The sequence below is a fragment of the Dendroctonus ponderosae genome, unplaced genomic scaffold, assembly GCF_020466585.1.
Source record: "Dendroctonus ponderosae isolate FM_Combo_2020 unplaced genomic scaffold, Dpon_F_20191213v2 Dpon_F_20191213_2, whole genome shotgun sequence".
Taxonomy (NCBI): domain Eukaryota; kingdom Metazoa; phylum Arthropoda; class Insecta; order Coleoptera; family Curculionidae; genus Dendroctonus; species Dendroctonus ponderosae.
In genome coordinates this window covers 5,492,465-5,506,204 of record NW_026018165.1, presented here as the reverse complement: position 1 = coordinate 5,506,204, position 13,740 = coordinate 5,492,465, and the positions used below count along the sequence as shown (strand labels likewise).

The window sequence follows — 13,740 nt, the reverse complement described above, 5'->3', positions numbered from 1 at the left end:
TAAAATATGAAATATTCTTTACAAATGCAATTATAAAGCACAATAATACATAGCTTGATTAAATATAATAAAACACAACATTTTTCCACTACCTTAATATACATTTCTTGCATTTTCGCTTACATTTTATTGTAAATTATTTGTTAGAAGTTTGGATTACTCGGGCCCCCTGACTTGGTTTGCAAATGTAGAATGTTGGTTTTCCTTGATAATTCTTCGTGATGTTTTCGATCACTTTTTCAACAGCATGAGCATACACCTGCAAAGCAAGCAATAATAAAACATGATTTGTCGATTAGTTAAAAATAAGTTATATTTAGATAGATACCAGGAAGACATTTGCTAAAATTTTGATAGTTGAACAAGAAAAGCACGGCCCTTCATAATAATGTACAATTATTTCGAAGGCGTTTAGAACAGAATAGAAGAAGAATAGAGAAGGCGTTTACAAGAGCTTTGGGGTAAATTTTTCTACTAAATTTCTTGGGCTAACACTGCGGAAATAGGCACAGCAAAATGACCGAATAAACATGTTTGTAATTTTATTTCAATTTAAATAGACTTTTTAATATCGAGTATTCTACTAGTATATACCGTCGTCTTATTTTCAATAGAACATAAGAAGAAGAAGGCAATAGCTAGCTCATGAACCTCATTTTTTAATTCCCAAATATGTTTCGAACGGCAGCAAATTTCATCGCGATCAAAAAAATAAGTCTGTATTATTTTTTATTTAGAAACTTTTCTTGCTCTTGAAATGTTTGCATAATAAAATTATGCGAACTGAACTGAAACTATGAAATTATTGTGGTTCTGATGAAAATAAGTAAGTAGGTAATTAAAGCTTATCTAATTCGAGTTCTAGTAGGGCCATTTTTCTCAGCGTTTCCCGGGACAAAACATATAAATTAGCGAATTGCCAAGATTACTTTGAATACTCATTGAAAAACTTGCATAAATGGACGCTTTTACTTAATTCAGCTTAATTATTAGCATCAAACTTAAAAAACATGAAAAAATATGTACCTATCTACCTATTATCAAATATTTGCCAGCACATATTGCAGTCTTATAAAGGCTATTAAATTTAATCGACGTTCAGTTTGGGCCAAAACCTTACTTCGTTATAAATAAAAACATTATTTCTTGCAATTATTACCTTTTTAAATAAGAGACAGGGAAGGTTTATTGGAAGACCTTAATTACCTTAAATTATTGTTTAGAAAACTCTTTGATATGTTCCCCCCTCTATGTTCATCATTGCTACAATGGCTACCCGATTTTACATAAAGAAGTACTGAATATTTTAATTAGTACAAAAATCTAGGTGCGATCATTTAAAAGAAAATTTTTGTTACCAGAGTTACAGTGCATCCTCCAAATCCTGCTCCGGTCATTCTACTGCCCAGCACTCCTTCTACTTGCAAAGCCAATTCTACTAAACTGTCCACTTCCGGACAAGACACGGCATAATCGTCTCTTAAGGAATTGTGACTGTCTACCATCAGAGATCCGAATTTTTGATAATTTTTCTCTTTTAAAGCCTCAGCAGCTTTAACGGTTCGTTGAATTTCCGTGATAACGTGCCTGGCCCTTCGCAGAAGAACTTCATCGGTCTCTATTGATTTTAGATCTAAAACGATTATTACGTCGATTTCAGTAGACTTATGCTCTATAAGACTAACTTACAGGCGATATCAGTTTCATTGGCATCCCTTAGACTGACTTTTTTAAGAATCAAAGCCGCTTCTTCACAATGTTTTCTCCTGGTTGGGTACTCGCTGCCTGTAAGCTCATGCTTCACGTTGGAATTGGTAATTAAAACCACAATCTGTGGATCGTTGAGAGGAATTAATTCAGATGTTAAGCTCCTGGAAGTTGATATTTCAGTAGAAGAATTAGTTTTTACAGACATTCGTTTCATCTTTTACCAGCAGTCTATTAGTAGAGCATGTCCGTCTTTTCCCATTACAGAAATGAATTGGTCCATAATACCACAAGGCATACCAGCATATTGGTGCTCCGCCTTTTGGCACGCTAAAGCTTTATCACTTAATCTAGAAGTTAAAGTTTATAACTAAAATGCAAAAGGTTTGGAATTAAACAGTAGGTACATACGATTCCTCTGGAGCACCACCGGTTAAGGCATCTAAAAATGTGTACGTGGCAACTTCTATTGCTGCACTACTGGACAGACCGCCTCCTGTTGGAACACTTGAGTGAATCACACCTTGAAAAGCCGGTGGACAAGGTCCGTGATAATTGGCAATTACACCTAAAATAATTTTTTAAATAAACCAGCGAAAAATCATGTCATAAGCACATAAGCAACAAATATATAAATCAAAGATCATAGCGCATTAGAAATAACACAAACGCAAAAAGTAAAAAAATCAAGCTAGTAACTGCAAGTCTTTGAAAGAAAACGACATACAAACTATAAACACTAAGACATGAGCAAGGGCATTTTTTGAATTTATATACTTATTGTTGAAAGGACTCTTCTGAAACTTGATTTCCATTTGAATTCACTGAAGAAATTCCTCGATTTGTCTTTAAAAATGCCTTTGGATAGTGATTTAGTGGCTGAGCGGATAAGCTGTGTACTAATGCGTATACGCAAAAAGTAATTATCAGGAAGTGTTACCTCAAAGAACTGTGCTAGCTAAGTGTAATTTTCCAAATTTTCTTCGACGTTTAAGAAAACCTAAATGGGGGGTTTAAATTGATTCTTATCGCATGTTCAAATCGGTACACTGAAAATAAAAAAACAAACTTTCTAGAGATTCCAAGACTGTAGATCGGCAACAAAACATGTTCGGATCTATAGCTATAAGAACAATTTTCGTTATTTAGTGAAACACCCCATATATGTTTATTCAGTGTAAATCGAAATTGGATAAACACACGTTTGTAGAAGGGAGTATTATTGACAGTATTGTTAATACGGTAAATCAGTATATGTATATTAAAATATTGTTGCGAAAAAATGAGATTTTTCTAATAGATTTATCCTAATTCAAGTTGATTGCTCAGTCTACTGCACATTCTATTAAGACTAAAGCAAACTAGTATTTTTATGAATATAATTTCGTACTTTTAAGTAGAAGAAGAAATTTTATATCTCTTATTTGAAAAACAAATTTAAATCTTATCATTCTTGAAGTACCTAAGTTTATTTTAATATTAAGTGCCTATTCATTCGAAAAACAATTCATTAAAAAGGCAAAAACCATAAATAAAAAATAATCAATGCCAAATATCTTCCCCGGTTCACGGTTTACTACGTCGCATATTTGCCTCCGAACCCCTCAATTTACTAATTTATTAACTAAAAAACTTAAATTTATTGGTGAAACCTATACTACTAAAAAGTTCCATGGTTTCAGTTGACCATTGTGCTCACTTAGTACGTTCACGGCCTTTAGTTAATACTAGGTTTCGGTTTGTTTAGGCAATAAGTTATTGTAAATGATGCATTGCTGGTTGGATTAGGATATTTTGTTATTGCGAGTTTCAATAATAACGGATATTTTATACGCTCATCAACGCGCTGATTAGCCTGAAATATTCAAGATAAGCAAGATTTTATCTCTATCTTGAGAAGAAGAATTTAAACATTTTTGCTTCCCCCGAATATCGAAGATTGTGCACTAACAAAAAGTATTAAACCATACGTCGCCACTGCCAAAACATAATTTTTCGCATAAGCAATATGCATTTTGTATATTTTCCGAAAATCTATAAAGTACAAAGCTTTTTTTCAAATAACTGTATCCATACCTTGATAAACGTCACTAGTCAAATTTAATTTATTTGAAATATATAAAAAACTACATATTAATAAATATCAGGTTTTTCACAAATATTCACCATTAAATAAATATCTGTATGTCAAATTATATGAGAAAACATTGCAATTTAGTTCAAATGCTTTTTTCTAATGGTTACTTAAGCGATACGAAGAATTAAAAGCTTAAGGGTTTATTTATTTAAGAAAATAAACCAAATTTGGTTACCTACATAAACTCCCTTACATCTTTATACAGGGTGTACCGAAATCACATTTGATCAAAAGGGTACAGCGATATCCTATGGATCAAAATAAGACGATCTGACATAACTTTTATTAACAAAAATTGTCTAGCTCCTCTGCTATTGATGGTCAAAGTTCTTCAAAAATTAATCTTTTTTGAAATATCGGGAGAATGGTACGATGTATTTTGGTGAAACTCGCTGTGAATTATTTGTTCTTATGTAAGACTCATGTGAAAAAGTTTGCTTATACGCAAGTTGTCTTCGCAAAACCCTAATACTTTTACCATGTCGGTCACTTCTTCGTTTGGTGCATCAACAAAATAACTGAGTTAATTTTGTCCACCAAATAAAAAGTTCTGGTAGTTTTTGTATCACGACACTCAAGAATTCACCCATTGTCCAAAACGGCTGAACTCGATTGTTTCATCAAAATATGAGTCTTACATAAGAACAAATTCACAGCGAGTTTTACCTAAATATATCGTACCATTCTCCCGATATTTCAATAAAAATATATTTTTTGAAGAACTTTGATCATCAATAGCAGAGGAGCCAGACATTTTTTGTTAATAAAAGTTGGTCATATCGTCTTCTTTTGAAGCAAAGAATATCGCAATATCCTTTTGATTATTTGCTTACTGGACACCCTGTATATTTAGCAATCACATAAATGGCGTCGTTTTATGCTAGTTTGAAAGTTCATAATTTAAAGGTCTTAGTGGTCCTGGGTAAAGGCGTAGATAAATTAAAGTAGATTGTAAAAAAAGAGCAATATACTTGCTTACTATATTTATAATTTAATAACTATATTTCTAATTTAGATCTGAAAAAAAAACCTACTTTTAATGCGACTTATTTATCGAATAATTGAATTTCGTGTATCTTATTGCGATTAATTGCAGAATACAGGAAAGCGCGGATTGAAAATCATAGATTGTTTATTATTACTGAAGTATACGTAAGTTATAAATTATTACTGAAGTGTTTTTCCAAATACATATTTTCCATAGTTGTAAGGTCAAGTACGAGTTTAAGTACCCTTATCTGAAATGCACTTATCATTTTATATACAACATATACGTTTGTTTGAAGTTAATGATGGAATTACTTTATACATAAATTATATCATCGATTGCCGTTTTCAAGTATAAAAACGTAACCAGCAAGTTCAACCTCATTTTAAAATGTATATTGAGATATACAAAGACGTTTGTTTTCTGGAACGTTTCGATCGAATTACCTTTAACATACAGGCACCATTTCGGCCCAGAATGTTCGATTGTTCTGACCAAAGCATTTTTGTTGGGCATCTCAATAGTGATTTTTCGGGGTTTGTCTGCATCTGGATTTGTGGTGACTAATGTGGTAATGTCTCCATCAATTTTCCGTCCTACAATAATCGTCACTAAAGGGAGGGCCTAAAAGAATTAATTTTCTATGGATATCAACATTGTTTTAAATCACCCATATGCGATATATTTACTTCCTATTACTATTTTCCAAAAATATAGATATTAACCAAAAACTTAATTTAGCAACTAATAACGGCATATAATGATTCTTTGATGGAAGAGGCGAATGCCTCAAGCAAGTTTTACTGGATGAATAGCATTTATTTGGGATTAATGATGATTAGATGTTTTAACTACAGATTTTTTAAATGTATTAACACAATTGTTCGTTACAAACAAAAGTTCGTTAAAGAAGCACTGCGGTACACTTTTAAAATTATTTTCTAACGTAGTTTCCTGGTGGGTCAAAGCCTGTTATTTTTTATATTGCATTGATCAATGATTCGTCCAGTTCATGTTTTGTTATGCATGACCAACCAAGATCCAATGTCAAATAAATTATTAGATAAATCGGGCTTTTGTTGACAATACGTTTTAAATTTCTTTTCAGATATCATTTGGGTTATTATGGAAATACTTTCTAAAAATAGTTCAGATTAGTCAAAATTATGATTAGTCAAAATCTAACATCCAAAAGTACTAACATTAGTCAATCAAGTATTTCCAGAATTATCAAAAAGCACAACGTTGATCCTTATAAAATTCAGCTTTGCCAAGAACTTTATGGAAATGATTTTGAAAACCGAACTGAGTTTTGTATGTGGGTGTTAGATAAAGTGGCAAAAAATGAAAAGTTTTTCGAAAATGTGTTATTTAGTGATGAATGTACTTTTCATAACAATGGCCTCGTGAATAGACACAACTTTCACTATTATTCTGATACGAATCCCCGCGCATACAGGGTCATGAAAAATCAAAATAGGTGATCAGTTAATGCGTGGGGTGAAATACTGGGCCAATGTTTAATTGGACCCTATTTTGTTGAAGGACATCTAAATGGTTTGATGTTTCTCCAGTTTCTAATAAACCATCTCTCAATATTATTAGAAGAAGTTCCTTTCAATATTAGAAACAACATGTGGCTTCAATTGGATGGAGCTCTGCTTCATTATCACTGCGAAGTTTCAAAACAGATGCATTGGCAGAAATGTGTTTCAAAATTGGCCCCCCAGATCTCCGGACTTAACTCCACCAGATTTAGTTTTGTCGGGGTACATAAAAGGAATTGTCTACCATACGCTTCCAACAACTTCACACGATATAAAAACACGCATAAGAGATGCTTTAAAAACTGTAACTCCGCAAATGTTGTCCAGAGTTAGCAGTGGTTTTGAAAAAAGAATTTTCAAGTGCCTGGAAATGGACGGTCAACATTTAGAACATTTGTTATAAATAATTTGCCTTTGTTTCATGTTGTTGGTGATATGTTATTTAACCTTTTAATTTAGAAAAACACCAAATGGTGCAGAGAACCATTATTTGGTGTATTTTGTACCATTCGATAGGTAATTAAAAATTGCATTTCCTGGTAAGCTAAAAAATATGGGGTTGTATTTAAATTAATCAAGTTATAGTCACTTAAAGTTCTTATTTGATTAGTTCAAATTTGTGGACACCCTGTATAAAATGGTAAGTTTACTATCATTGGGATATAAAATATGATTTCTTGTTACACTACACTACGAATTACGTTTACATAACTTAAATAATTCTAAAGTATTTGACACATGAAAATAATATTAGATTTTGATAAAATTCGAGCTATTTAAAAAAACTTTAGATTTAGACATTATAAATCTTATAAACGAACACTTATTTTGCTCAGAGAATCCAAAACTGCAATAATATATAGGGAATCTCATTTAGAAAAACAGAACTTTGATACTTTTAGGGCTTTTGGGACACGCTGTACATTACAAAAATATTTTTAAAATGTGCACCCGATAGGCGTCTGTGGATTCAACAAATAATACTTTGCAAAAAACAAACGGGCTAGCCGCGAACGTCCGTGCCGTATAGCATGAATAACCCTGTATTTATAGGGTTCTTAACTCTGTGTGTTCGTTAGATTTAGGTTTCATCTTTGCTTCATTATGTGCAATTTTTGTTTATTTTAATTCACAGCTTGAAAAAGGCATGGACAATTTTATGGAGTGGAAAATGATGGGAGTTCAGAAAAGAATGAAAAAATATGTTGTTCTACATAAATTTGCGTGCCAAAACTTAACTTAACTTAACATTATAAATGACGCTTTAGACACTTTAGATGCAAGATTATACCTGAGTATAAATAAACCTTTATTTATAATTAAGCTACTTGAGACACTACAAAATTGGGTTTTGTAAATATGTATCTAATTCTTCAAAAAATTCGCCTTGACAACACTTTTACTGAACTAGGTGATGATTTTGAATTATCCGCAAGTACGAGTAGAATTTTTGCAAAATCCCTTCCATTAATTAGCGAGATATTAAAGACTTTAATGGTCTGAATGCCACCTAATAAAGTTAAAAAAAACTTATTTTATGTACGTTATAGTAGAGTTTACACCATAATTGATTGTTTAGAAATTGAAATTCACGAGCCGGAAGATCCAGTCAAACAAGCTCTTACATGGTCAGATTACAAGAAAGCTAATACCATAAAGTATCGATATCGTCAACCTCAGATGGCATAATAAATTATATTTATTATGACTTAGATGTAAATGCCTTAAAGACGCTTAACTTGCTCCTATGCAATATGTACACTTGTACATTCTGTTGGTTATGGGCATATAACTAGAGTAGGATTTGTGCCACTCTACGTCACAGCCAGTAAAACAACGTTCTCGCGTGACGTCATTTTACAAGCAAATCTGGTAACTTTCGTTCCCTTTTTTTGCTTTAGGCATTCTTGTAAACGACCCTCAAGCTATGTTTGAAATTTAAAATTAATTAAAAATTTTTTGTGCAACGACCCTATTTTGTTCTCAATGTAAAAATACGCAGTTTAAGTTCAAATCTCTGTTCAAAACAAGTTCTATAAATCGATTTTTTTGTTTAATGTTGGGAGCTTTTAAGCTGTACGTCCACTTACCATGGGCATTACAAATCCATCATTATAATCCGTGTGTTCCCCTATTAAATTCACCCTTCCTGGAGCCGCCACTGCTATATCTGCGTCAGTGTCAAATTCCTCCCTGAAGACTTTTTTTGCTTGTGCCAGCAACGATTCGATCGAGGGTGTCGGTTCAGCCATTTTCAGCACTTTAAAACACGTCCAAGTCTAGAAAATTGTGTACTAAATAGAACACTTGAAGCACACCCGATAAGACACTCGTTAAATTAGCATTTAAATTCGATTTTAACATACGGCGAACAAATACTCAAAGCGATTGGAGTGCGTACGTCTTGTCACATGATAATACTTTGTGAGTATCTCTCCACTAGAACGAAATTGATAAATAATAGGCTGATAAACAATGTCAGTCAGTGATCCGTTAATTAAGGATATTAAAGGTACCTTAAACAAATATTTAGTATAGTTTCTTTTGGAAGCACTTATTTGTTTGCTGCTAATTAAAATAACAGGCTACTTGCGCGCTTAGTTCATATCAACAGGCCTATAATGAAGTCAAAGTCTCATATTGCCACGTTAATTTATCACTTGCGTTGCCACCGCTTGTAAGTTAATCCTAAACACAAGCACTTGCATCAGAGCTTATCTGTTGCAAGTGATAATATTTTCTAGCTTATCTGCGTTAAGCACAGTATGTAAAAGTACCTAGTACTAAAACGCCAACTAGAATATGTTGTGACTGTTTTTATTTATTTATAGCCTTGCCAATATAATTGTTATTAACATAAGCATATGTAGGTATGTATGTTACAGACAGTTCTTGGCAGTATTTTGTGCGGTGTGCAGCGCAGGAATATCTGCCGCAAGCTAATCGATGCAGAGGAAAAACAGTTCAAAACCATAGTCGGAGCACAAAATATTTACTTTACATACATAAACTATGAGTTAAAATATAATACATAAATAAAATTACCAGTTCCTAAAATTTACGTTTTGAAGTTCAACTGCTTAGAAAGAATTTGCAAAAAGCCCTACTACTGGGCACCTCTTCAAGAAGGCGTTCCTCCGTTATGGAGCATTTTTCGATACATGTTCATTTGAAAAATTAATACTATTTTTGAGAGTAGATTCCACTGTTTCAGTTTGGCCACCTAATTTTGGGAGACCGTGTACACCGTAGGCTGTATTCTTTTAAAAATTATATTTTTGTGACTTAATGTTTATTTCCTTACGAATCTATGTGGTTTGTTTTGTGGTCTGGTACTAATTGTCGCTATTAATTTCTGTTTATCAAATATTTGCACTATTTCGAATATCTTACTGCCTTGAGAAAGGGCAAAGAGGCTATAATATGCATAAAAAAAACATAAGAACAGTAAAAAATACAGTTAACAAAAACAAATATTCCAATTAAAGAAGCTGTTGTTACAGGAATTGAAAATATTGATGGTCGGTTCGCAGGAAAAGCAACTTATTCAGGTTTAAAGCGTTGCAATGTTTGCATTGATAAATGGTGGACTTTTTCAAAATGTTTTACAATAAAAATTAATGTTTCTAGAGTTAAATTTTAATTATTATTGGTATGATTTAATTTTTTTAATAAACACTTTAAATAAGCAGCCGTATTAATTAAATTAAATTTTTTGACATCTTTAACTTAGCTGTCAAAATAAATACTGAAGCATACTGTTATTATTTGTTACTATGGAAACAATACTGTATGTATTGTATAAACACTATTTTCCATGGCTAACTTAGATCAACTAAATTGAAAAAGTATAAGTTGTTCGCAGCCACTTTACTTTCTAAAAAATCCTAACGGTATGATATATCACAGAAATCGTAATAAAATGGTCTATTCGGTAAAGCAATTATCAGATATGCTTGTCATTTAAAAAAACTCAAATTTGTGTCATATGTCAAAAATGAATATTTTGGAGAAACTTCTCATGCCATTTTATTTGGAATTAAATTTCCTACAATTTTTCTATTTAATGTTTTCTTGTTAAATTAACATCAACGGAACTAGAAGTAATTTAAAAATGTACCATAAATAAGTTTTTCCCCAATATCTCTTGACAGCTGTTAAATTTTAGAAAAATACAATTGGTTTCGAGTAGAGCATTCAAAACTACAATTCTTTGTCCATTTAACTTTTTCCGTAACTGCTATAGTTTCGAAGATCTTCGAATATACTGGTCATCAAAAAAACTGCAGCTGTATGTTCATACAGGAGCCCCAGTTACAGTGTTAGGCAATTCTAAATGTTCATTCAAATCTTCTTTTCCGACTGTTTTTTTTATACAAAAAAACTCAGCTGAGATTTTGAGATTTGAGAAGTGCGGACGTTTCCTTTTCAAATAATCTCTTTTTCAACTCGCCGTCTATATAATTCTTCCTTTTAACTTTCAATCGTCATCAGTATTTTTGTTTTTTTCTCGTCTTAGTCTTACGGTTGGTGGAGATCCTGCTGGTTTTTTAAAAGTGAAAATCTTTTGAATTAGTTCACAATATTTTGCAAAATAGGCAAACAGGCGCAATATTGCCATTTCCAAATGTATTTGCTATTTTTCATAAAGATAATTACTAAAATAAATCGACGCTATTTTTTAAACATTCTTGCTAATCTGATTTTCAAACAAGTTTTCATATACGCTCTCAACTTACTTTATGTCAGTAATAATTTTAATCAATAGACTCAATTGCGGTTTTCCCGCTTTGATGTTTGTCCCCGCTTGTAATGTTCCCGCTTGTAATGTTTTAATGGAAGTAATAAACAATATGTTTTTAGTTTGTTCTTTGCGATTTTTATGTTTTTTGATCGGCAAGCCGTGTGAATCTTGTCGCATTTATCATCACCCATCTATTTATAAATGTACGCATGTTAAAAATTGTATGTGAGAAGAATCGAAACAGCCCAAAAGTATTTTTGTTTCTTTTATACATATAATAATTTTTGTCATCAATATATTATTTTCCACCATACCAATTCACCCACGTCATATCACCAAGTCAATTTTGGACTATTGCACTAGCAAAACATAGGCTAAAATGTTTCTTTGTTTTAGGATGCGTTCAACAATTTCTAAACATCACAGCAACAAATACGAACATATCTGACAACAATTTCTATTTCATTTTTTTTGCACAAACAATCGAAAAAATTTTCAATAAAGGGCTGATACGTCAGCAAAACACCAAATTTTTCGATAGAACTATTGATGTGTATTCATGGATGGTTAGTATTGCAAAAGATTGCCACTTCACGTATAAAAATTGCATAGACCAAGTCAATAATAGGACTGATGTGAGAAACAACTGTGCAAGATTTAGACTGCTGATTAAATTCTGCATTTTCAAGAAATGCCTACATGAACCTGTCGAGGCTTTAGTAAGTCGACTTTAGCGTTTTCCTGTCTTCAAATCGCTCATAAATCTTATTTCGTTTCAGATAAAACACCAGTACGCACATTTATTCTACTTGCCCAGCTCGATATTAGGGGATGAAATATTGAGTGAGATTTTTTTGTCGGTGTTGCGACAAGTTTCCCGCATTGAATTCCCTTTGAACTTAGAAAACGCTTCTTTCCTTGATTTGTGCTGGTATCTCCCGGAGATACTCAATTTGGAATTAGTGCCTTGTAAAACTTTAGGATTAGCAGTAAGGTAAAAATCTATTATTGTTTTTACTTTTTTCGTTGGAAGTAGTGAAGAATATAAATATTAAACAATTTATTCTTGGTGGAATTTGCAATGTCTTAGAAGGGTCTCCAACAGATTTAAACATTTCGATACGAATCTGTCTTAATATGCGACTATAATTATTTGATATATTCAGTAGCAAATGGAGAACATGCATAAGTCGGCGAAATAATTTTTAGTTTTGATGAAAACCGAGCAGTTATTGTGAATGTAGAGCCTAACGGGGTTGCAGCTGAAAATGTAAGCGCTTTTTCATTTCCTTTCTTTTAAATTATTAACGGACTACTATTTACGGATATTTTTTGTTTTGCCAAATATGTCTTTTAGGGAAATATCAAAATTGGAGATGTTCTCGATCAATTGAACGATGTCCAAATAAATAACACATCAAAAGGGCGACTCAATTTGATCATGAAAAGTAATAAGCCCAAACCCGTAAAAGTGCGAATAGTCAAAGGATATTGTAAAGACTCAGGTCAAATATATGGACCGATTCAGATTTTACTTAAAAATCTGAAAATCGACCTGCAGAGCATCACAACGCAATACGAAGAAAATGGAAACGATATTGACACTACTAAGAACAAGATGTAATTATTATATGATGAATTAAGGGCTTTGTTAATTAGTTCTTTATTTTATTTTATTGAAAGCAAGTTAATTTTTACCACAGAGTGACAAATACGCAAAATATCGAATATTTTTCAGAAGATTCTTAATTTTTTTGTATGTGTAAAATATAATGCAGTAAATAGGTATGGAATATCGGTTTTAGCTTCTATGGTTATCAAGTGAAATACATGGCAAAAGTAGATGTTGGGACCTTGGGTAATGTAAAACAGGTTCAAAAGGCATTAAGGATTATAATGGATAAAAATCAGGAAGATATGCAATTAGTAAAACGAACTGATAAATTGGCTTTATTGGAAATCGGAGAGATAGGACTGAAAATTCGCGGCAAGGATAGCGCCGATGTAAGAAAAAAATTACTTTACAATTTTCTGCAATAGTCCATAATTCATTTTTTTACATTCATTTCGTTAGTTTGTAATTTTATGTTTTTTGTCTCCATTAGCGTTTTTACTAAAATGAGCTTATTAACATGCGCTCCTAGATTTTCAATATTTTAACTTTTATATACAGAGAAGTTTTTGCAGCTTATTCTGGAGCATCCATATATGAAAATTTCCTCCTGCGGAAATATTCCCATACTGCCTAAAATTTTCGGATATTGCGCTGGGTAAGAACTGGTTAATTATTTCTGGTATTTAAAAAAATCTTAATTTTATAGTGAACAAACCTGTGATATAGCAAAACAGTTTTTCTGCTACATTTTTGAAGCGGTATCATTAGAAGATGCGGACTTAATCCTGCAAAGTATTGGTGAGTAAAAGAGTTAATTGTTCCGTATTTAACAATGCGTTAACAAATTTATGATAATTTTTCCGGATGTTTTCCGGTTGCAGGCCAGGGCTTTCACAGAACTCATTATGCTGTTTGATCGAATGAATTTTAAATAAGATATCACCTACTTAGGAACAAATCCTTTGTAAAATGACCAGAAATAAAACTTTACATTTTCTACGT

General features: G+C 32.1%; 2 protein-coding genes across 4 annotated transcripts; one reads left to right on the top strand and one right to left on the bottom strand.

Moving 5' to 3' along the window:
- On the bottom strand, positions 1–8,920 carry LOC109538287 (galactokinase). Its single transcript, XM_019905459.2, has 7 exons — positions 8,470–8,920; positions 5,279–5,456; positions 2,119–2,275; positions 1,932–2,057; positions 1,690–1,871; positions 1,359–1,633; positions 1–259 (listed from the first exon to the last, which is right to left on the bottom strand). The coding sequence occupies exons 1-7, from the start codon at positions 8,629–8,631 to the stop codon at positions 137–139; spliced, it is 1,203 nt and encodes a 400-aa protein (XP_019761018.1). The 5' UTR covers positions 8,632–8,920; the 3' UTR covers positions 1–136.
- Positions 8,583–13,735, top strand: LOC109538286. Of its 3 annotated transcripts, none has more exons than XM_019905457.2 (9): positions 8,583–8,891; positions 11,520–11,842; positions 11,903–12,117; positions 12,333–12,393; positions 12,481–12,743; positions 12,929–13,127; positions 13,311–13,393; positions 13,445–13,536; positions 13,620–13,735. In XM_019905457.2, the coding sequence occupies exons 1-9, from the start codon at positions 8,855–8,857 to the stop codon at positions 13,652–13,654; spliced, it is 1,308 nt and encodes a 435-aa protein (XP_019761016.1). In that variant the 5' UTR covers positions 8,583–8,854; the 3' UTR covers positions 13,655–13,735. The 3 variants fall into 3 exon arrangements, with proteins under 3 accessions (XP_019761016.1, XP_048520023.1, XP_019761017.1); XM_048664066.1 differs by having other exon boundaries at positions 8,716–8,803; XM_019905458.2 differs by lacking the exon at positions 8,583–8,891 and adding an exon at positions 9,136–9,249.
- Positions 13,736–13,740: the final 5 nt, after the last annotated feature.